Source organism: Euwallacea similis, chromosome 37 (genome assembly GCF_039881205.1).
Source record: "Euwallacea similis isolate ESF13 chromosome 37, ESF131.1, whole genome shotgun sequence".
NCBI lineage: Eukaryota > Metazoa > Arthropoda > Insecta > Coleoptera > Curculionidae > Euwallacea > Euwallacea similis.
Genome location: NC_089645.1, coordinates 983,574 through 1,006,041, shown reverse-complemented (window position 1 = coordinate 1,006,041; position 22,468 = coordinate 983,574). Strand labels below are relative to the sequence as shown.

The window sequence follows — 22,468 nt, the reverse complement described above, 5'->3', positions numbered from 1 at the left end:
AATTATGACAAGACCTGGGCAGAGTGGAAAATGGCCTTATCCCGGGCATTTCCCCGATGCGTTGATTACGCTGTTTTATTGGAGGAGCTAGTTGCTAGAAGGAAAGAATCCGATTGTAAAGCACCCCGGCTTACGCATACGTATTATTATATCATATATGTATTAACCTCTTACATTATTTCTTGTACTATTTTCTCATGGAAACCTAAGGACAATATTAGAACTTAATTAGAATGTATGTCCACGTAGAAACACAATTCCTTTGTCTAATATAAGCAACCCATCAAATTGTAATTAGCTGAGACTCAGGGTCTCAGTGCTGTTTAAGGTTCAAACTACCCTTATTGATGTACTTTAGCAAAGTCCACGTAGATATCATTTATATAAATAGGGCAATCAAGCAGTTAAGAGATAGTCCAGCAGAAACCTTCAGACTCATCTTCACAAAACACTTACATAAAAGGGTCTTTACGCCTCGCTCCCGCTCTTGTATTATCGAGAAGTTAATAAAGTGTTATATTTTTGACTCGCGTATAGTTATTCCAACCCGGCACATTACACTACTATTTAGGGCCAATTGAACCTCACTCAAACTGTCTTGCCAAGTTCTATTACCCTCAGTCTCAACGATAGTAAGGAGATTCTTTAACACCTGCATGACTCGCTTCGCTTGGCCGTTAGCCCTGCTTGCACTATGAGCAACAAAATGAAGCTCAATATTACTATCAGTGCAAAACTTCCTAAATTCTGAGCTAGTGAAACATTTTCCCTGGTCGGAAACGATTCTCTGAGGTGCCCCGAATACATATGTAAAGTTTCGAAAAGACTCCACAGCCTGTTTACCAGATAATGAGGAAATGTGGTACAACATAACAAATTTAGTAAATGCATCTATAATTACAAGGGCGTACTCTTTTTTATCACTTTAACCACTTAACTTTCCAGAGATATCTATGTGAACCGTGTGCCACGGTTTTGCAACTTTAGGAATAGAATGTAAACGAACTTGAGTACCACCGGTTTTGCCCTTCGAAACTTTACAAGCTAAGCAATTTTCGACAAATTTTTTTTACATTTTTAGACATATTTGGAAACCAATAAATTTCGTACAATTTGTCTAATGTTTTCTCCCACCCAAGGTGTTTTAAATCAAGATGTACGTGATTAATTATGGACCAAACCATGGGGCGAGGGATAGGCAGCCACCTTGACCTTCCTTCCCTTTCTATTTTACGAAACAAAATATTATTTTAATTTGGCAAAGTTCAACAGATTTTTCACGAGTAAAAACCAAACCCCTACTGCCATAACAAACACTGACATATTGGGCAATCAAATCCCTGCCAATGATGATGTCAAAAGAAATACTATCATCAGGTACAATATGCAGCAAAAGTTCAATGTAAATGCTTTCAATCCTAACTCTAACTAACAATTTCAACGTAGAAAAAACAGAATTATCTCCTATGCCCTTTAAAGATATCATGCAGTTTTCCAGCTTTCCAGTTAAAGATGAAGAAACGCTCCTTTTAACTAACGAACAGTCTGAGCCAGAGTCAAAAAGAAAAGGAATAGTCTTACCATTATCTGTCTCCAACTGACCGCTAGGGAGGGTTTGGATTTTCACCAAATTAACGCGTTTTTCCACGTATCTGGGTTCGGAACCTCTTTCCTTGTCGGGGCAACTCGTAGAGATGTGACCCGACTTCCCACATTTGAAGCAAGTGACAGGCTTAAAAGTGTTAGCACTTGACGGTTTTTCATTCGTCGTTGACCTTCTAGCACGACACTGGTATCCTTTATGCCCGATTTTTCCGCACAATCGACACTTTCTCAAAAACTGGTCATCGCTTCTGTTTGACGGGGTAAAGGCACGTTGCTTCGGATTGATATGAGGATCATGCCGAAATAGCGCCGGCCGTTTACCCGCCAAACCTCGCAACGCGACACAAAAACTTTTTAAGTCTTTTGGTGTATCTTCCCGTAATCGTTGACGTAATGTTTCGGAGCGATTACCTACCACATGGCAAGCAAATAGGGTAGCTAACGCTTCATCACTTTCACGCCCCTTAATCATGTGCAATGCAAGGCGTAGCACATGCAACCCTTCGTCCAAAAGCGTCGTTTCAGACGAAGCGGAGATTCTCCCATTAACAGCTTCGGCAAATAATTCCATTATGTCGATGGGTTTGGAAAATGAAGAGAGGAATTCAGTGCGAATATCCTCCCAGGTTTTTCCCAACGGTCGACAACGAATAAGCCAATCAGCCGCTTCCCCTTTCAGCGCACTAGACAAACAGGTCACTAAGTTTATTCCTGCGAATTGGTGCACTCTAACAAATTCATCAACCAAACAACACCATCCTTCTGGATCTGCGAATTTTGATCTGGGATCGAAACTCGGCAATTGCACTTGGGTGGCTTGACTCGAAGTCCCGGCTGAACTTTGCAACTCAACAATTTTCTTGAGTAGAACTTCAACTTGACTTGTTGATGGCACCGCATGATCCGACGCGCTATTATTTGTCGACGAATTTTCCGCAGGCACGGGTAATCCCACTTCTGATGTCGGAGTAACTTGAGAAGTATTCTCCATTTTTTTGTATTTTGTATATTGCTTCTTTTTATTAACAGAAAAAGAAAGATAGAAGAGACAGACAAACCAGTTCACTATTCCACGACCGCTCTTCTTCCCATCAATCTATTAACTGCCCGTTCTTTGTCCTTCTTATCTCAACTTTCCCAGTTCTGGTGAGTCCTTCAGAACCATGGGAAAAGTACCTGCTAGTCCCTATTACAAGGGAACCAATAGTTTAGTGTCACCCAAATAATTAGCACACATGGCCACTTAAGCGCGCCGTGGCAATAGTGACCTCGTTCGACAGTGCTTTGTCTTCAGATGGCCCTGTCAGCCTGCTCTTTATCTTATTGTCTATCCTAATGTTACTTTTACACATCTTAAAAACTAATAAATCTCCGACATATATATATTGAAATAAACTACATACAGTAATGGACAAAAGTATATAGACAAATAAGATTCTTTATAAAAATGTACCAAATAATTGAATTTGAACTTCCTTTTTTGGTAAAAAATATGGGTAGCTACAAGGAATAATATTTTTAAAATGTTTATATTTTTTTGCATAGCAATAAATATTTAATAAAATAATATAGTTTTTTGCTTGGACAAAAGTATATAGACTGGCAGTTCATATCGTTTATTTGTTGAATATACAATATTAGAATTGTTTCATTTTTTCAAAAAATTAAGTTCTACAATGCCCCGCGGTGCTCAAGTATCTTTTGAAATCAGAACAAAAATTATAGAGCTGTATAATAGTGGTTTACGACAAGTAGACATCGCAAAAAGTTTAAATTTGAAGCGGAAGACAGTTTGGGCTTTTATCAGTCAATTTAAAAAAAAAGGCTCCGTGGAAGTTGCTCACCGAACTGGTCGACCTAGAAAACTTCAAGCTAGGACCCTTCGTTTGATTAAGACAATTTCTTCCAAAGATCCATTTAAAACGCCAAGACAAATTAAAAATGAGATTGCCGCTGAGGACGTTCCCAGTGTTTCAATTAAGACCATAAAACGAAGGCTGAATGATCTTAATTTATTTGCACGTCGTCCCATCAAAAAGCCATTACTTAGTAAGAAGAACCGGAAGGCCCGACTAGAATTTGCACGCAACCATCTGCACTGGACCTTTAACGATTGGAAAAGAGTGTGTTTTTCGGATGAATCGAAATTTAATCTGCATGGAACTGACGGGATCAATTATGTGCGACGTCCATGTGGCAAAAGAATGGATCCCAAGTACATGTTGTCCACCGTTAAACATGGAGGTGGGTCTGTGATGGTGTGGGGATGTTTCTCGGGATTTGGAATGGGTTCGTTACATCGTATTGAAGGAATTATGGACAGATTTACGTATAGGGATATACTAAGAGATGTCTTGTTACCTTATATGGAAGATCATATGCCCCTACGATCCACCTTTCAACAAGATAATGACCCAAAACACACTTCTAGGCTGGCAAAGCAATACCTGTTAGATGAAAAAATTCGCATTTTACAGTGGCCATCGCAGTCACCGGATTTAAATCCGATTGAAAATATGTGGGAACATCTCAAAAGACTAGTTGAAACCAAACACTGCTCCAATAAAGATGAACTCTATAATCAATTGGAAGAAACATGGAAGAAAATCGATCTGGATTACATCAACAAGCTTTTAGAGTCCATGCCTAGGCGATGCCAAGCAGTAATTGACAATAATGGGTACTCCACTAAGTATTAGAATAGAATTTCATAAAAAGTAATATTTTGTTAATATATTAATTCATGATAACCTTTTATTTTAGAAATTTCTGATTTGTCTATATAATTTTGTCCAACCAAAATTGATTAAATAAAACTTATTTTTTTTAATTGAAATGTTTGAAAATTGGGGTTTCTGTCTCAACACGCACCCATTGCCAGGCAACTTTATAAATAACCATCTTTTAAAAAAATCTCTGGAAATAAGAATTTTTCCCAAAATTTATTTGTCTATATACTTTTGTCCATTACTGTATGACTTTTGTATTTAACTTTTTCTTCTCAGATTAAAAGGAAAACTTCTAGGTGGGTGGTAAAAATATAACCAATGACCCTGTACATATGTAGGGGTAGGGAAAGTTATTCGAGGAACCCTAAAGAACATGTGGTGAGGAGAGGCGTCAAGAAGAAAAGGGAATATTCGGGTCCGCAACTATAGATGATCGAGGGTGGTCTTTGTTAACGGAACGATTTTTAGGGAGTCTTATGGAAGTCCTTGTGACGAACACTTGCTAAAACAACTGAAATAGATTTTAAAACCTTTGTGAAAATAAAAACCTGTACGGAATACGATTCAGTAGACTTTAGATGCAAAGAAATGGTGACTTCTTTAATCCTCTATTTCGAACAGGAACGAGATAATAACAAACCTTTGTTACCGTCAAATGCTGTGCGAAAGGTAATTATAGATAGAATTTAACAATTGTAATATAATTAAGGAGTATATGTCACCTTTTTATCACTTTTGTAGCGTGTGGCAACTACTTTGGGAATAAGCTTAAAGACCATTAGCTGAATCTCCCAAATAGAAAAGGGGAATGGTATCTTGGATTCATTAAAGAAAAGTCGCTGCTATTTAAAATGTGTGACTAATAGAAAAACATTGGACACAAGTGTTGTTCATTAAGTTATTAACTTAACGTATGAAAAAAGTAAATAATAAATGTCTTTTCATTTATAATGTAATCTAAACAAAAACTTATGTTTGAGAGATTTTAGAACAAGTAACTGTGTATATTTTGTGGTGTCAACTAAAAAAGAAAGAATTGTTCTATGGAAGTGTCACATCTTTAAGAAAACGGCTTAGAGTACCTGGCTTTAAATGGTTGAAGGATAATCCACGACGTAGACTTATGGAATTACCAAACATTTCTCTAAAAAGAGTGCAGTTTATGAGGCAGTATAAGCAAATAAAAGATGAAACTCTCAATCAGTTTGTGTTTCTCGATGAGATTTGGATATTGGAAAGTAGAACATTGAGTTACTCATGGTAAGATGAAAATGTAAAAAGTGTTAAAATCGTTAAAGTAGACGGGAAAAAGGTTACTGCATATAACTGAAAAATATAGTTTAATTAATGTACCTAAGTTACTTTTAGATTCATTATATTGCATACTGGAAATGAGCATGGTTTTATTAATGATGCTGAGGCAACATATTGTTCAAGAACAAAACTAATTGATTACCATGGAGAAACGAACCATGACAATTTTTTGAAATGGTTTGAATACCAATTGTTATACAACTTGGAACAACCATCTATCGTTGTTATGGATAATGTTCCATATCACAATATGTTATTGGATAAAGTTCCCCATAACTCATGGAAGAAGGATGAAATTCAAAATTTGTTAACAAATAATGAAATTCCGTTTACTCAAAAAATGTTTAAAGCCGAACATCTGTATATTGTTAGTAAGTAAACTTTTTCGTTATATTTTCTTTTTTTTTTTATTAATATGTTATTTTATTTTATTTTATTTTTATATTAATATTTTGTTTAGAAATAAGCCACCAATAAGTATGTAATAGATGACCTTGCAAAACGGTATGGTCGCAAAATTTTACGTTTATCTCCCTATCATTGCATATTCAACCCTATTAAATTAGTTTGGGGAATTGCGAAGAATTATTATAATGGGCATATTGGTATGGATGGTAAAACTGTAAGACTGTTTGAATATGTGACATGAAGCTTTGGATACGGTAACTCCAAATGTGTGAAAAAATTCAATACGCCATACCGAGGAAGAAAGCATTAGATGGTATGATAAGGAACGAATATTTGATAGAAACGAAATTCACCCTATAATTATTGACTTTAGTGATGACGAATCAGACAATGACGTAATAATGTTTGATTCGAACTAACTAGACAATATGTGGGCTACTATATGTACTATGTATGTATAATATGTAAGGATCGTAATGAATCATTACTGATGATTGTCGACATGTGGCTTCTTCTATTTAGCAGGGGTTGTAGAAAGGTCATTGCTCCCTTGGCCTTTGCAGCGGCTGCCCTTATGTGGGCGCCATAAAACGAGTTTTAAGAGATTTGTGGCGGAGCCAGAAGCGTGGTGCAGTGTCACGAAGTAACGACAGGACAAATCTATTCTGTCGTCAATATATGGAATCACTAGGCGTTTTTCGTTGGGTGCTAGAAGTGGGATTTCCACACAGAATTCGTAAAACAGGAACGTTAAATGTTTTATTACTAAACTTAGAATAAACTTATATCTACTGTGTACAGAGTATGATTGTTACCAATTGGAGTACACGTGGTGGAGGTGGAGGTTGTTGATGTGATCAATAGTTTTATAGAGCTTTTGGTCCAACATTCCGGTATATATTCCCGAAAACCGTTACGGAAAATGTTTTCCCGCCGTTGCTTAAATTCTCTACAGAACTGAGATGTTGCTCTAGTTCGCAGTGCATTGTCACTGTCATTATTAGACGGGTGACACTGCACCGCGCTGCTGGCTCCGTCACAATACTCCCCTCCCAGATACGGAGTACCAAACTTATATAATTCAGTTTACAAAATCACCAAAACTATAGCTAGAATACTTAAAGCTATCACAAATATATACATACATTTGGAAGTGCAACAGGTATAAACAGCGGAACTCTAGCTCAAGTCTAATCATACCCGCTTCTTGCTTGGGTTGTGAATAAGGTTTGATTTGGCGTAGGAGTGATCATGGGAGGTAGGATCCTGAGCTAGGATGATTGCCGGTTTGAGGCGGTGCTTGGAGATGTTGATTTCTCTGTGATTGATTAAGACTGTGAAATATTTATCAGCACAGCTTTTTACCGGAAAGGGGCCTTCGTATGAGGATTGGAGTGATTTCTTGAATGCGTCGTTGCGTACAAAGACACGGGTACAGGTATTGACTTCCGGAGCAACGAAAATTTTTCTCCTGTTGTGATCAGTGGACGGTACTGATTGCAAAATCTGCATCCTCTGTTTCAATTTGGAAACAAACAAAGTGGGGTCCATGTTAAATTGGACTGCCTCAAAAAATTCTCCGGGCAGACGTAGGAGGGTTCCGTAAAGCATCTCAACTGGTGAGACACCAATTTCGTCTCTCAGAGTGGCATGTAAACCCAGTAAGATCGTGGGTAATACGTCGAGCGCTCTGTTGTATAGGCCATTATTGCTGCCTTGAGAGTTCGGTCCCACCTTTCCACCTTACTGTTCGTTATGGGGTGGTATAGGGTGGAATGTGTTCGTGAACAACCTAGAAGTATCGATAGTGATGCAAATAGAGAACTTTCGAATTGCTGTTCTTGGTCGGTAATGATTTTTTGTAGAGTGCCGAATCTATAAAACCAATTGTTATAGAATGTGCTGGCAACAGTATTGATCGTCATGTCTTTCATGGGAAATGCCTCGGTCCAGCATGAAAGTCGATCGATGCAAGTTAGACAATATACAAATCCATTAACAGAAGGCAGTGGACCAATTATGTTAATATTGACATCCGGAGCTTGAAATCGTTTAAATGAAATAAAGGTGTGTCTGTGTATTTTGGCCTTTTGACAATCAATACAGGCTTTAGTCTAGTTACGAATATCTCTATTCATTGCTGACCACACGAAACGTGAAGCAGTGAGTTTAGTGGTACCTCTAATGCCTGAATGAAAGATTGTGAAATCTGTTGAAAATCTCTCATCTGTGGTTTTGTGTGATAAAGGGTCTGATCTTGAAACCGTATCATCGCAGTAGATCAGGGAGTCCGATCCTGGTACGTTGCACTATTTAAGGTTCAATGACGTTCTTTGCTGATTCTTGAGGATTTCTTGCAGTTCGGCGTCAGATGACTGGTCTCGATCTAGAGCTTCGTAGTCAATTTCCTGAGGAGTGCAGATAGAATTCATTCTTGAGAGGGTATCGGTCACAATATTATTTTTGCCACTGATGTGCATGATGTCTGTGGAAAATTGAGCGATGAAATCAAAGTGTCGAAGTTGCCTTGGGAAAGCTTTATCAGACTTTTGGGAAAAGGCGAAGGTAAGAGGTTTATGATCAGTAAAAATTGTGAAGGATCTGCCTTCAAGAAAGTATCGGAAGTACTTGATTGCAGAATACACAGCAAGTATTAGGTGTACAACTTTGCTTCCGCCGTTTTTTTTCCGAATTTCGCGATTTTATTGTAAAAAACTAATTATACCTTTAGGATCCAAAGTATTGTCCATCGCTGGCCACTACTTTCTCCCATCTTTCGGGCAGCATACGAATCCCGTGTTGAAAAAATTGGACATCTTTTGAAGCGATCCACGATTCTATCCAATTTCTTACTTCTTCATAAGACCGGAAGTGTTGGTCAGCTAGCCCATGTGCCATGGATCGAAACAAGTGATAATCAGAAGGAGCTAGGTCAGGAGAATATGGCGGGTGGGGTAGGACTTCCCATTTCAATGTTTCCAAGTATTTCTTGACCACTTGCGCAACATGGGGTCGAGCATTATCGTGCTGCAAAATCACTTTATCATGTCTCTCGTTGTATTGCAGCCGTTTCTTTTTCAATGCTCGGCTCAAACGCATTAATTGGGTTCGATAAAGAGCACCTGTGATTGTTTCAGTTGGTTGTAACAGCTCATAATATATTACGCCGAGTTGATCCCACCAAATACAGAGCATGATTTTGGAACCATGAATAGACGGTTTGGCCGTCGACGTGGAAGCATGGCCGGGATATCCCCAAGTCTTTTTGCGTTTGGGATTATCGTAATGAACCCATTTCTCGTCCCCAGTCACAATACGATGCAGAAATCCCTTCCGTCTTTGCCTTGCAAGCAACTGTTCACAAGCGAACAGACGCCTGTCAATATCTCTTGGTTTCAACTCGTACGGCACCCAATATCCTTGCTTCTGAATCATTCCCATGTCTTTGAGGCGTTTTGAGATTGTTTGTTGAGTCACTCCCAATGATTGTGCCAATTCTTGTTGACTTTGACACGAGTCTTCGTCAAGTAATGCTTCCAAGTTCGCATCTTGGAAAACCTTCTTTCTTCCACCGCTATGTTGGTCTTCGACGTGAAAATCACCGTTCTTGAAGCGCTGAAACCACTCACGACATGTCCTTTCACTAATAGTGGCTTCCCCATAAGTATCTGAGAGCATTCGATGAGCCTCAGCAGCAGATTTCTTCATATTGAAGCAGAAAAGTAAAACCTCCCGCAAATGACGAGAATTTGGCTCGTACACTGACATTTTCAATTGCGAATAACTTTATGATGAAGACACAAATAGACTAATATTTTTATGAGGTTATGTTAACAGGTGCCCAAGGCTCCTGCATGCCCACATGGGGTTATTTATTTCGATCATTACTTACCGCTACATACATCTATTCAAAAACGGCGGAAGCAAAGTTGTACACCTAATAGCAAATATGGATTCTCCATCCCGAAAAACCCTCTAGTAGTAAATTTCAAGACATTTTCCCGTTCGGTTTAATAATTATGGCTAAAAATTGATTTTCAAAATTCAACTTTGACACCCTGTAGCTCTGTAACTATCAACTTTTGGATTAAGGTATATGTGAGCTTTCATAAAGAAAGCCATATGGGGTTACTTATCAACTTATTTAATGTAAATGCAAAAAACATGTTGTCCCATAATATTGTAATTTATCGTTGGACATGTGCGGAATGTCACAGGCACCTGCTGGTGCCCCATTGTAAATTAGAAATGGACTAAACTTGTATTAGTCAAAATAGATCATTCGTGGTAAAGATAAAGGTCTGTTTATCATCTCGCCTAAAAACATATGGAGGTGTGAATAAGATGATTAAGGGATGTAAGCGTGGGAAGAATGTGGAAAGCGTGGTGACAGGCTTTTGGAAGAAAAGCAGATGCACCCGGGGTGACTCTCACGCATCAAAAAGGGATTCATTCGATTCCCGATTCTAGAGAAATAAAGAAATATCGCCAAAACTTGTGTTTTTGTTTCTCTACGAGTTAGGACCTTTCTGACATATATATAATCCTGGAGGGACTAGACCAAACATATCTATTGAAAAATAATTTATATGTCTGATGGAAGTGATACTTTCATAAATTTTGCCTTATGAAAGAAAGCATTATCCAACAGACACCTTAAAAGAATTATACCGATATTGGACAGTCCGGTCATTCAAAACAGTTGCTTTACGAGATAGTCCAGTCGACCCTCCTTTACCCCTTCCAGCCCCGATTTGATGAAAATCAAAAAATATGCGCACATGATGCTTATTGTGCAAAGAAAAGCGCTTCTTAAGGTCGTTTGCGCGTATCGTACGGTATCCTTTGAAGCAGTAGAAGCATTGGCGGACCTTCTTCCCATTGACCTCCTCCTGGAAGAGAGGATGCGTCTTAAAGCGGTTCCCAGGGTCACGGGCGCGGAGAGGAAAGCGGCGAGATAATTCGAAAATGGCAGGAATGTTGGAAAGGTCTAAAGGAAAAGGGACAGTGGACCAAGAAATTGATCCCCGACCTCGATCTCTGGGTCGCGTGTAAACATAGGTCTGAACTATTAATTAACTCAGGCGCTAAGCAGGGACGGAAGTTTTAAAGCTTTCACGCACCGCATCGGGAAGACGGAACCGGGTCGCAGGATCTGCAGGGTCGATAATTCCGCCGAACACTGCATTTTCCAGTATCCGAATTTCGCGACTCAAAGAAATGAGCTAATTGCATGTGTGAACGTTCTAATACCGGCTAATTTGATTAACACGATGTTGGCAAGTTCAATTAATTGGAACCGCTACAGCAGAGCCATTTCTGATATGGTAAAACAAAAAGAAAGGAGGGACCGCGACGATAGGGCGGCTGATCAGCAAGATCTCGAATTCCCGTAAAAAAGTGTACAAGTCATAACGACTCACGAGCCCTAGGCTCTTTGCTTTTCAATCTGAAAGTCCAGAAGCATTCCCATTTTTTGTCAAATTACCGCATCCGAGGACTGACTGTTGGACGGTTAATCATTTTCGGCTGATCCTTGTTGATCGAATGGCGGATAATAAACGTCTCGAATACGTGAAGAAATGGTTGATTGTTTATAGATTGGTCGTTTTGATTTTAAATGAGAATTTATGTAATTGTTGATTGCTTGTTGAATAGCCGATCCTTTCTATTACTTTTCTTGATCAAATGGAGAGTGCAAACGGCCTCACATACATGAGGAAATGACTGATCGCTTCTAGATTAGTCGTTTTGTTTCTAAATTTGTTTTTGAGCAATTTTAAATTGTTTGTTGAATGACGACCAATCCCTTCGATTGGTTTTCCTGATCGAATGGCGGATGAAAACATCTCGAATACATGAGGAAATGACCGATCGTTTCTAGATCGGTTTTTTGTGTGGTTTAACAGCTGTACGAAAATGGGGCTACCATCGTAAATACATTCGCGAAATAATTAAGAAAATGAGAGGTTTGAATATGCTATCCTGTCAGTATAACTCTTGTAACTTTAATAGATAAACAAATGACCGACCCGGGTCTTAATAGACTTCTCCAGAGGTTTAAATCAGAATTTCTTCCGATTTTCTAGTCTAGGTAATTAATTTGCATACTCTCATTGTGCAACTAAAAAGGTTTATTGCGACTTTTCCTTACATTAACCCAGGCATTACACGCTCGACAGTCTAGTACGAAACGAACTAGGTTCTGAAATTTGGGGGAAATCTTCGGTGGGGGCACCGCACGTTACATCTGAGCTTGTAAGTTCGGGGTCTAGAGCTACCGGTGATTTCGTAAGGAAGTCCCATCTATCAAGATATAACAAGGGAAGCTATCTGAGTGTTAACCCCCGATTTTAATGAAATTTTGCAGAGAAGTAGTTTAAACTTTGTTAATTTAAACACCAGTCGATACGAAAATAGTTTATTATATATATTGAACTTCTGGCTATAAGAAGCGGCAAAAATGAACTGACTAACGCTAATATATCTTATGATTAAAAAGAGAAATCGGCGATGCTGATTCTGATTATTATTTGTCGCCTAGGAAAATTGACTCTAAGCAGAATCAGCGAGGAATAACAAAAAAATAAATCACGCCAAATAGCGATTAGATATGAGCTTAATAAATAAAAGCTCAAATATTTTTCTAATCTAATTCCATTTTAACAAATTTATCTAAGAATAAGAATAGTGATGCATATTTTACGTGCCATCTTCAAGTTTTAAGGGTTGACAACTACCCCCAAAATTTCGCCAATTTTTCGTTTTTTAATGAAGTTTGTGTCGAGTAGTACTAATAAATTGCAATCGGGCATCCAAAAATCAATTCCACTCCAGAATACCCTACACAGGGTGGCCCATTAGTGTGTGGACGGCAAATAAGTTCAAAACTAACGGAGATAAAAAAAACGTTTTTCATAAAAGTAGTACAGTTTTTAAAGATGCACAACCGAAAAATATTAAAATTGATTTCAAATATATAATAATATACAGGGTGTTCCATTTCAAAAAATTGAAAAATTTGAAAATGGATTTTGTTGTTCACCCTGTATAAAAAAATTTAAATAGTTCAAAATTTGAAAGTAAATTTTAATAATAGAGCATATTAACCATTTTGTTACATAATAAGAACTTTTTTATTTTGTTATTGTGGAAACTGTAATTAGCTATATAAACTTCTATTTCTATTAAAAAATGATCATAGTTATTAAACCGCCCGGTATAAAGTATAACAACCCCATATTTTTAGAATCAAGAGAAAAGGCCGAATTTAAAAATGCAAAAATATATAGTGTTCCATTTAAAAAATTATATGTTTGATATATCACATGTTTTTAGACGACCCTGTATATTTACTAATATTTTTCAGTTGTGCATTTCTAAAAACTACGTTACGTTTGTGAAAAAGTTTTTTCTATCTCTAATAGTGTTTAAGATATTTGTCGTCCACACACTAATGGGTCACCATACATGCCTATCTACACGAATATACTTTCAGAGTATATCAGGTCACATATAAAACCTCTGAACTAACGTAAAGTAATCCAAAAAATTTAATTATAATGAAGTTAAAGCTTCTTAAAATCCACAAAAATCGCTCAGAATAATTACCTCCAAGTCGGTTACAGGAATGCAACCTTGTTGTGACTGTTGAATTTTTTTCGAAAGCACCAGGTTTGATTTTTAAATACCCTCTATTTCAGAAATAAAATAACAAGGAATATTCCCGTAATTTTTGTACATGCTTAGAAAACACCCTGTATAATACCCTTCTGCCTTACTTAACCTATTTTTAAGTAATCCTTACAAGTCTAATGTAACTTTCAACATGAGGGTGCTGCTTCAATGCACTTTTAACCTGTTGTTCTGCATCTTTTATTAAATTAAGGACTGTGTAGCATTTGGCCAATTGAATTTTCCATCACCAGTCCTAACCATTTCCCTCATTTACAATCACATAGGCAATGCAAGAAAAACTCATCTTAAACTCACAACTCTGAGTAACTGAAACCGCCAACTTCATGGCATTCCGAACATCCCTTTCATAGTAGAACAAATACTCAAATAGCGACTTATTCAGAGCCTTATTTTTAGCATATTTCGAGAGATTTAGTCAAGAAACTTGCATGAACGGTCCTGAGATACAGATTATAAACGAAGAACATCCCCAATAATAATATGTATATGTAACTTACATATTTTAAAAATACATTATACAGGGTGTCTCCAAAAGATCTTTACAATGCTCTACCATAGGTAGCTGAAATCAAAATAAAACGATTTAACCACATTTGCCTTAGTCCAAAAGTTGATAATAATCGAGCTACAGGGTGGCAAAGTTGAAATGTAAAATTCAATTTTTAGCCATAATTATTAAATGGCAAGAGGAAAACTCATGAAATTTTCTACAAGGGGGCTTTTCGGGATGAAGAATTCATATCTACAAACAAAATTTCGGTAAATCGCAGAGGATCCCACGTATACGCATTAGGTACTTGTTTAGGTCCTTCAAACTTTTCTGTTTTTAACAGTAAACCACTTTTGGATGAAAACACGTATTTGCGCGGTATCTTTGCTTAAAAAAAGTATACCTTAATCAAGTCGCTAACTGCAATCATCTTCGAGAGAAACGCTTGTAAAGTAAATGGAAAGGAATGTAATTTTCTAAATTTTTATTTTTTAATATTAAAAATAACATTAAAAAATTACTTAAGTAACTGTTCAAAATACCCACCATTTACACGCACACAAAAATTAATGCGACGAATAAAATTAAATTGTTTTCTTTGTGTTATGTACCCCGATGCAGGGAAACAACAGGTTTTGACACCAAAAACGCGTTGGTTCTACTAGTCACTACAATTATATGGTCATTTCCCATAGGAACTCATAACACATGTACCACGTGCATAAACAAAAACCATGACACGCTCCAGAATTCAGCACCTTCAGCATCTTTTTATTATATAAAGTCAGGTGTTTAGCATAGGATTATTATTATTGTCATAATCATCCGTTAGTCTAGTTGCTAGTACATCGAGTACAAATTTAATTATAATTCTTATTATTTTTATTTTTATTTTTGAAATAAAATTTTTTAAAAAGAAGTTTTCTTTGAATGAAAACTTAACTCTACCAATTCATGAAACGTCACTCACATCTTTCGTTACGTCAACCCCAATCCACGTCAATAAATTGTTTGAGAGGTTTCAACAAGGAAAATGTTAACCAATTTTTTGATATTTTGAAAAAACTGTGTGACGAGAATCAGATTGACGCTACGTCTATATTTAACACGGACGAATCAGGATTTTCCATTGTTGCTAAAAAACATCAAAAAACTATTACCACAAAAGGCTCCAAAGTTGTGGGAGCAGTGGCCAGTGGGGAACGTGGAGTAAATACCACTATTGTTTGTTGTGTTAATGCAGCAGGGCTTTACATTTCCCCGATGATAATTTTCAAACGAAAAAGACACTGTCCAGAACTCTCAAATGGGGCGCCTTTTGGTGGTATCGTGACAATCTCCGACTCAAGATACATTTCTTCAGAACTGTTTGTAGATTGGCTGAAACATTTCATTGAAGTTGTGCACCCATCAAAAGAGAAAAAAATGATCCTACTTTTAGACGGCCACACGACGCATTGCAAAAATCTTAATGCTTTGAATTTGGCTACAGAAAATGGCGTAATAATGCTTCAGTTACTGGGCCATACTACGTACTGATTATAGCCGCTGGACCGTTCTCTTTTTAAACCACTTGAATCTTATTATAATCAGAAAGAATCAGACTTTCTTGTTTCCGAGGTATTCGAACAACCTCCTATTTTAGAAAATAAAAATACATTTGAAATGGACTGGTCTAGTGATGATGATGTGCCTTTGATTACATTTAAAAATCGTGAAAACTTGCAAAATGTTGAACTTGAATCTCTTCCTTCTACAAGTAAGGACTTAGTATGTGCTCCTTTACAGAAGATTGCTCCTCTACCAAAAAAGTCCTCTAGATTTGAGCACAATCAAAAACTAAAACAAGGTCGAAAAAGACGTAATGGCAGAGGAAGCGCACATGGAAGAGGGATTCAAAAAACTCTAGAACTTACTAGTTCTGAGCACAAGGAATATTTGAAAGTTTCTGCTTAACAGAGAAAAAAAAATCTGATTCTAAGACCTAAATTAAGTATTTTTGTTCAAATTAATTAGTTTTTTGTGTGTTCTGAAATTTTCTGATGTTAATATACCTAGTTACTACGAGTACATTAAAATTTCATTCATTATTACGAGTTTTATTTTTAAAACCGATTACAAAATCTAGGAGTTCAAATTAGGAACCTTAGGGTCAAATTAGAAACCTTAAGGTTCCTAATTTGAAAAGGTTGAAATTAGGCAACGAGTTGTTTAATTTCAACCTTTTGTAGACCTTTTGTCTTTAATTATTTGTGAAAAACCTATTAGCAAAAATAAGTTGATGAGTGGTCAGTTTTGTGATTAAAGGACCAATTAATAATCCAGACTATTTTAACGCGGAAAATTTTGATTATTTTGATAGTTATGGTCAATTAAGTTTAAAATGGTCCAAATTAGGCAACTTTACCCTACATACTTTTTTATTGGCTCAAATAATACAAAACATTTTAAATTGGTCTCCTGAAAAATAAGAAAATATAAGTTACAACAGTTTGATTAACGACGAAATGTAAAAAAAAATCACCCAAAACCATCAAAATTTAGGTATATTAGTACCTCAAAAATATATAAAAGGAAAAACTCATCTGCCAAAAAAACTTAATATTAAGCAATTTTTAATAAATCTTGAAAATTAACAAAAATATGTACTTCAATGACGCAATTGAAAAGCTGTTAGAAAATTATGCGTTTGCTGCTCAAAACAATAAATTTCAACAAAAGTACCAAAATATTTACATTCATTCCTATTTGAGCTATTACAAAGCCAAAAAAAAACTAGCATCTCATTTAATTAGCATTCACAGGAAACATATCAAGCAATTGAAAGTAGATAATTTATTCATAGCTAAACAAATGTAATAGTTCCCTTGTTAAGTGGTGAAAGTTTCCATAATGCAGAAAGGAACTGTACTTCATCAGGGTTGAAGTTCTCATTTGTTAATACCAATTCTTGTGTTAAGCAATAGACATCATGAGCGTTGTTGTTCATGCGGGAAAAGAGCGACATGACGGTCAATTTGACACAACCAACATATCCCTCCTCCTTCAGAAGATCTTCATAGCTAGCGAAGAAGGAATTCCAGCTTTCTCCTCTGAGTTTCATATCTTCAATCCTCATCATTGCTTTTTCGAAAGCGAATAAAGCCAATCTTAGCATGTGTAATTCCAGCTTTTTGGTTGCTTCCTGCTGGAAGTTAAAAAAAAATAAAAAAACAGTCCAAGAGTCTAATTTCAAGTGTCATTTGGTACTTGTTCTTGATACTTACAGATAAAAAAATTAACTTACCAGTTTAGAATTTAATATGTACAATTTAAATTCCACTTTATAAATCTGCTGCTGGAGATCATTTATCTGCTGCTGGAGATCATTTTTCTGCTGCTGGAGATCATTTTTCTGCTGATGGAGAACAATTTCCTGCTGCTGGTTGAAGATTACCTTCTTCTGGAGATCAGTTATTTCCCGAAGATATAAAAGTTCTTTACCTTTCAGTGATTTATCCTTATCCTTCAACTGCTTCTGCAACTCCTTTAGTTCAATATTTTTTCTCTTCAATTCGTCCTTCTTCATTGCAATTTTGTTCTGAAGCTCGTGCGCTGCATTTTCTGTACTTATCTTCAATGTATAATAGTTCTTCTCTGCCTCATTTTTCTGGTCTTTCAATGTCTCCAAGACTTTTTTTGCTGTATCATTTTCCTTTTGAAGCTTCACTTTTTCGTCCAATGCCATGTCATATTGCTGATTCAATGTGTTTTGCTCCTGTTTAACTTGTGCTAATGCTACTACAAAAGCAGCTCGTAGCTCCGCTTTTGTTGGTGAATTGGCCATAACTTCTGTAACAAAGCAAAAGAGTAAATGTTATAAATATGAAAGAAACCAAGTCAGCCCATAGGGCAATAAATACAGGGTGTCCCAAATAATGTGAGTTCCATGGGGATTATGGAAGCGGTAAGAGATACAAGGTGATTCAAATTAGAAAAAAGAAGCGCATTTTTGTGCCCATTCAGAAAATGTTCTAAATTTAAAAATATGCACAGGGGTTGTCAATATATGAGCAAAAAACTGAAAACTGCGATTTTCGAAAATCATAAATTATGAGCACACTGTTTGAGTAAATTGTACCAAATTTGGCAGTTCTTTATTATCGACAACTGCCAATTGAATGGCGTTTTCAGAATTTTTCTAGACCTTCTAGATTTCGAGAAATTATATCCAACTTTGTTATTTCTTATGGCCGTCATATTGGATTTTGGTGCCATCGAATAGACAATAAAAAAAAGTTTTTTAACCATGTATCACAAAGGTGCCCTTGGACCTACCAAAGTAAGAAAAATAAATAAAAACATTTTTCACCTTAGTAGGCTTAGAAACAATTGCTTTAGTGTTGCTATGGATACTTTCATTACATGCAACGAATGTTAACAAAAAGTCTTCACTATTGCTGTATTTGAGGTCAATTTTTATTTTTTCTATTTCATTTTTATCAGTTTTACGCTTTCATTCGGCAGAAATTTTCAAGTAATAAAATTATGGAACGGTTTTCAAATCAAGAAAAGCTGGAGATTAATGACTGCTGCATTTAAAGTGGAAGAAATGCAGGTAGAACTCAAAATATGTGTCTCCAGAGGTATCCAGAGAGGCGCCAATCTGGGCACGCAATATTTAATAGGCTTAGAGTGAATCTATAATACTTAAGTATGGATCATTTGAAAAGAAAATCAGAACACGCAGGGTTAATGAAGATGTTGAAAATTATGTTGTTGGAAGTGTTGTTGAAAACCCTCGTATCTAAATGCGTCAAATAAAATATAATATTGGTATACCTAGATCAACTGCTTATCGGGTCCCAAAGAAAAATAAATTTAAACCGTTCCGAGAACATATTAACCAAGGTCTTAGAGATGGTGACACTGAGAGGAGACTTCACTTTTGCAATTGGTTTTTGAGAAAATTTAGGAGCAGATCCTGAATTTCCTCTTAGCGTTTTATTGTCTGACAAAACACATTTCATAAATTGTGGAATATTTAACAGGAAAAACAACGTATACTGGACTGACGAAAATCCACGAATAAACCGGGAATTGAGACATCAAGTCAAATGGGGCTTTAATGTATGGCTTGGAATTCTTAATGGATATATGATATTTGTAACTTTTGAGGAACACTTACTGGGGAAAGATATTTAGAGTTTCTACAGCAGAATATCGCACAAATGATTGAAGATTTACCACTGGCTACTGTAACTAACACGTGGGTTCAGCAGGGTGGGGCACCATCACATAACTCATTAGTTGTTAGGCAATATCTAAATGATACGTATGGAAATAATTGAGTAAATAATCGAGGCCCTGTCAGTTGGCCAGCACGCTCCCCAGACTTAACACCTCTCGATTTTTTTGTTTGGGAATATGTAAAAAATAAGGTTTACTACAGATCCTATGATACAGTAGCAGAGTTGGAGGCTACAGTTGTGCGAACTATTCAAGAAATACCTCCAGATATGGTAAAAAGTGCTTGTATGTCCGTTGTTAAGCGCTGTAGAGTTTGTGTTAATCATAATGGAGAAATATTTGAACAGTTTTTATACGGATTAGGATTTTTTTATTAGGATTAGTAATTTCTACTCATAGTGAGTAAAGGTACCAATTCTTTCATTGTGTTTCTTTGTTATTTTTGATAAAACCTATGGAATTGTAATTGCGTTAATCTAAAAAGAAACGTATTAAGTTTTTATTGTCCCATTAAACAGAATACGTCGTACATTACTGCTCTTTGATTAGCAACACTAAAGTACTTGTTTCTAAGCCTACTAAGGTGAAAAATGTTTTTATTTATTTTTCTTACTTTGGTAGGTCCAAAGGCACCTTTGTGATACATGGTTAAAAAACTTTTTTTTATTGCCTATTCGATGGCACCAAAATCCAATATGGCGGCCATAAGAAATAACAAAGTTGGATATAATTTCTCGAAATCTAGAAGGTCTGGAAAAATTCTGAAAACGTCATTCAATTGGCAGTTGTCAATAATAAAGCTGCCAAATTTGGTACAATTTACTCAAACAGTGTGCTTATAATTTATGATTTTCGAAAATCGCAATTTTCAGTTTTTTACTCATATTTTGACAACCCCTGTGCATATTTTTAAATTTAGAACATTTTCTGAATGGGCACAAAAATGCGCTTCTTTTTTCTAATTTGAGTCACCTTGTATCTCTTACCGCTTCCATAATCCCCATGGAACTCACTTTATTTGGGACACCCTGTATACTTCGTAGAGTGAGAAATTAAATTTCAAATGCCAACTTTGTCGTGAAATTTACAAAATAAAAAAATTGTAATCACCCAATCAGGAAAAATGTCAACTTTATTTTTTTCCTATTGGTCAAAACAACAGCACTCTGAGGAATACATAGTCTTATACTATGTTTTCATACAAACTTTAAATTACCTTCCAAAACGTTATGGCGCTAATTTTGGTAGGAACTTTGTAATGGTGCGATAGATATTAAAGTTTTTTATTTATGTTTAAACGGGTTCATCCCTATATCTGCGGATTTCGAGGATGAAGCGGCCTAACAGTAAACGTGATATTATTAATTAATGTAACTGTAAAAAAAACTAGGGAATATATTTCGGACACTTAGAAGCGGAGATGAGAATTGGAATTTCGTGGATTATACAGAGTGTCCCAGAATGAGGAGGTCCTCCCTTTCCTGATTTTTTTTTTTAGGTAAAATATCACCAAATTTTACATAATGTGAAATGATTCAAGATACTATGGATTTGTTCAAATTAAAGCTTCTTGCAACACTGATTCGTTTTTCGCCACTTTTGTAAAAGTCTATAATTTTCATTTTTAAATCAACTGATAAGGACCATCCTCTAGGCATTGAAAACTCAACTTTGCTTTCAATAAGCCTGAAAACTAGTTAAAATTAAACTGATATTATTGGAAGTTTCAATCGCAGGTAAAATGTTGGTCTATTTTTTGTCAAGTAAAAAAATTCTTATTTGATTTGCGATCGCCTACTTGACTGAAAGTATTGTGGCTAAATATTGCTGTTATTCTTTTATTCAATATTAAGATATTTTATTTTTTTAAAAGTTACTCTACTTTTTGCCACTACTGTAACTATATCATCACCATGAATCGATATATTTTTGACCAAGGGATATGCGGTTAAGCCTTGACCCCCTCATTCTGGGACACCTGTATAACAGTTTAACATTTTTTTATATTAACGTGCTAAACATTCATTACCTCAGTGTACGGCAAACTTGTTTCAATTACTGATACCTGATACGTGTAACAAGTAGTTTCTCGTCTTTCTTAATTTAATCAAATAAAACAATAAATATTTACTGCAACCAAGTCACAAGACACTAACACGAAATAAAAATAACCTACAAACATCTCGTCAGCTGGCATTATGTTTCCATAGGCGGCACAGCATTCTGTTCTGCCGGTCTTAATGGAGTTTCTTTGAAAATTCACAGATGGCACTAGTATACTAATTCAAGCAGTAAGAATTAGAAGATATCTTAATGTGCAATTCTTGGGTAATTTTTTACAAACGTGCATGTTGAACATTTTGCGCGGACATTAATATTGAGTTTGGTGACAAAGTGGAAGTAGACAGTAGTCCAGAACGTTTCATAAGATTTATATTTTTAGGAATGTAATTTGAACAACAACCGTTACAAAGCAATAACAAGGGAGTATCTATACAGGGTGATTCACGTAACTGTTTTATTAGAAACTTTTGGACTTGTAACTATTTTTAATTTTTCATATTTTGAGGTTAAACTAATATAGATACACTCTCTTTTTTTTAAACATTTTGAAGGTCATACTACTTCCAGTTATACCGGAAGTCAAGGTCAACTTCCTTATTTCAAATGGAACAATCGGTATATTTTTGCATTTTTTGGAATCTAGGAGTTAACCTGATTAAATTCTTATTAGATATCCCTATACCTAAACCTAACCATTTCGAAGATATTTTGATTTAAATGAAAAATCTTTCTAAAACCCTATTTCTTTTAAATGTAAAATTCTCAGCTACTATTGAAGTTGGCTTTATGAAAAATTGTTAACACATTAATCATGGTAGATTAGGTTAGCGAGAAAAGTTTTTATAAATATTGTACAGGGTCTCCAAAAAATAATATTAAATTTAAAGAAATTTGAAAGCAAAAAAGTCGCTTATTTTAAATGGAACACTCC

At 35.9% G+C, this 22,468-nt stretch overlaps 2 protein-coding genes across 3 annotated transcripts; both read right to left on the bottom strand.

Annotated features, from left to right (window-relative positions):
• Nucleotides 1–514: 514 nt before the first annotated feature.
• On the bottom strand, nucleotides 515–2,596 carry LOC136418718 (uncharacterized). The gene is made up of 2 exons (XM_066404885.1): nucleotides 1,582–2,596; nucleotides 515–891 (listed from the first exon to the last, which is right to left on the bottom strand). Exons 1-2 carry the CDS (start codon nucleotides 2,594–2,596, stop codon nucleotides 515–517), a joined length of 1,392 nt encoding a protein of 463 aa, XP_066260982.1.
• Nucleotides 2,597–16,707: 14,111 nt separating this feature from the next.
• LOC136418802 (protein Spindly-B-like) lies at nucleotides 16,708–21,629 on the bottom strand. 2 transcript variants are annotated; one of them, XM_066405017.1, is made up of 3 exons: nucleotides 21,503–21,629; nucleotides 17,531–18,072; nucleotides 16,708–17,431 (listed from the first exon to the last, which is right to left on the bottom strand). In XM_066405017.1, the coding sequence occupies exons 2-3, from the start codon at nucleotides 18,068–18,070 to the stop codon at nucleotides 17,090–17,092; spliced, it is 882 nt and encodes a 293-aa protein (XP_066261114.1). In that variant the 5' UTR covers nucleotides 18,071–18,072; nucleotides 21,503–21,629; the 3' UTR covers nucleotides 16,708–17,089. The 2 variants fall into 2 exon arrangements, with proteins under 2 accessions (XP_066261114.1, XP_066261113.1); XM_066405016.1 differs by having other exon boundaries at nucleotides 17,531–18,075; nucleotides 21,503–21,626.
• Nucleotides 21,630–22,468: the final 839 nt, after the last annotated feature.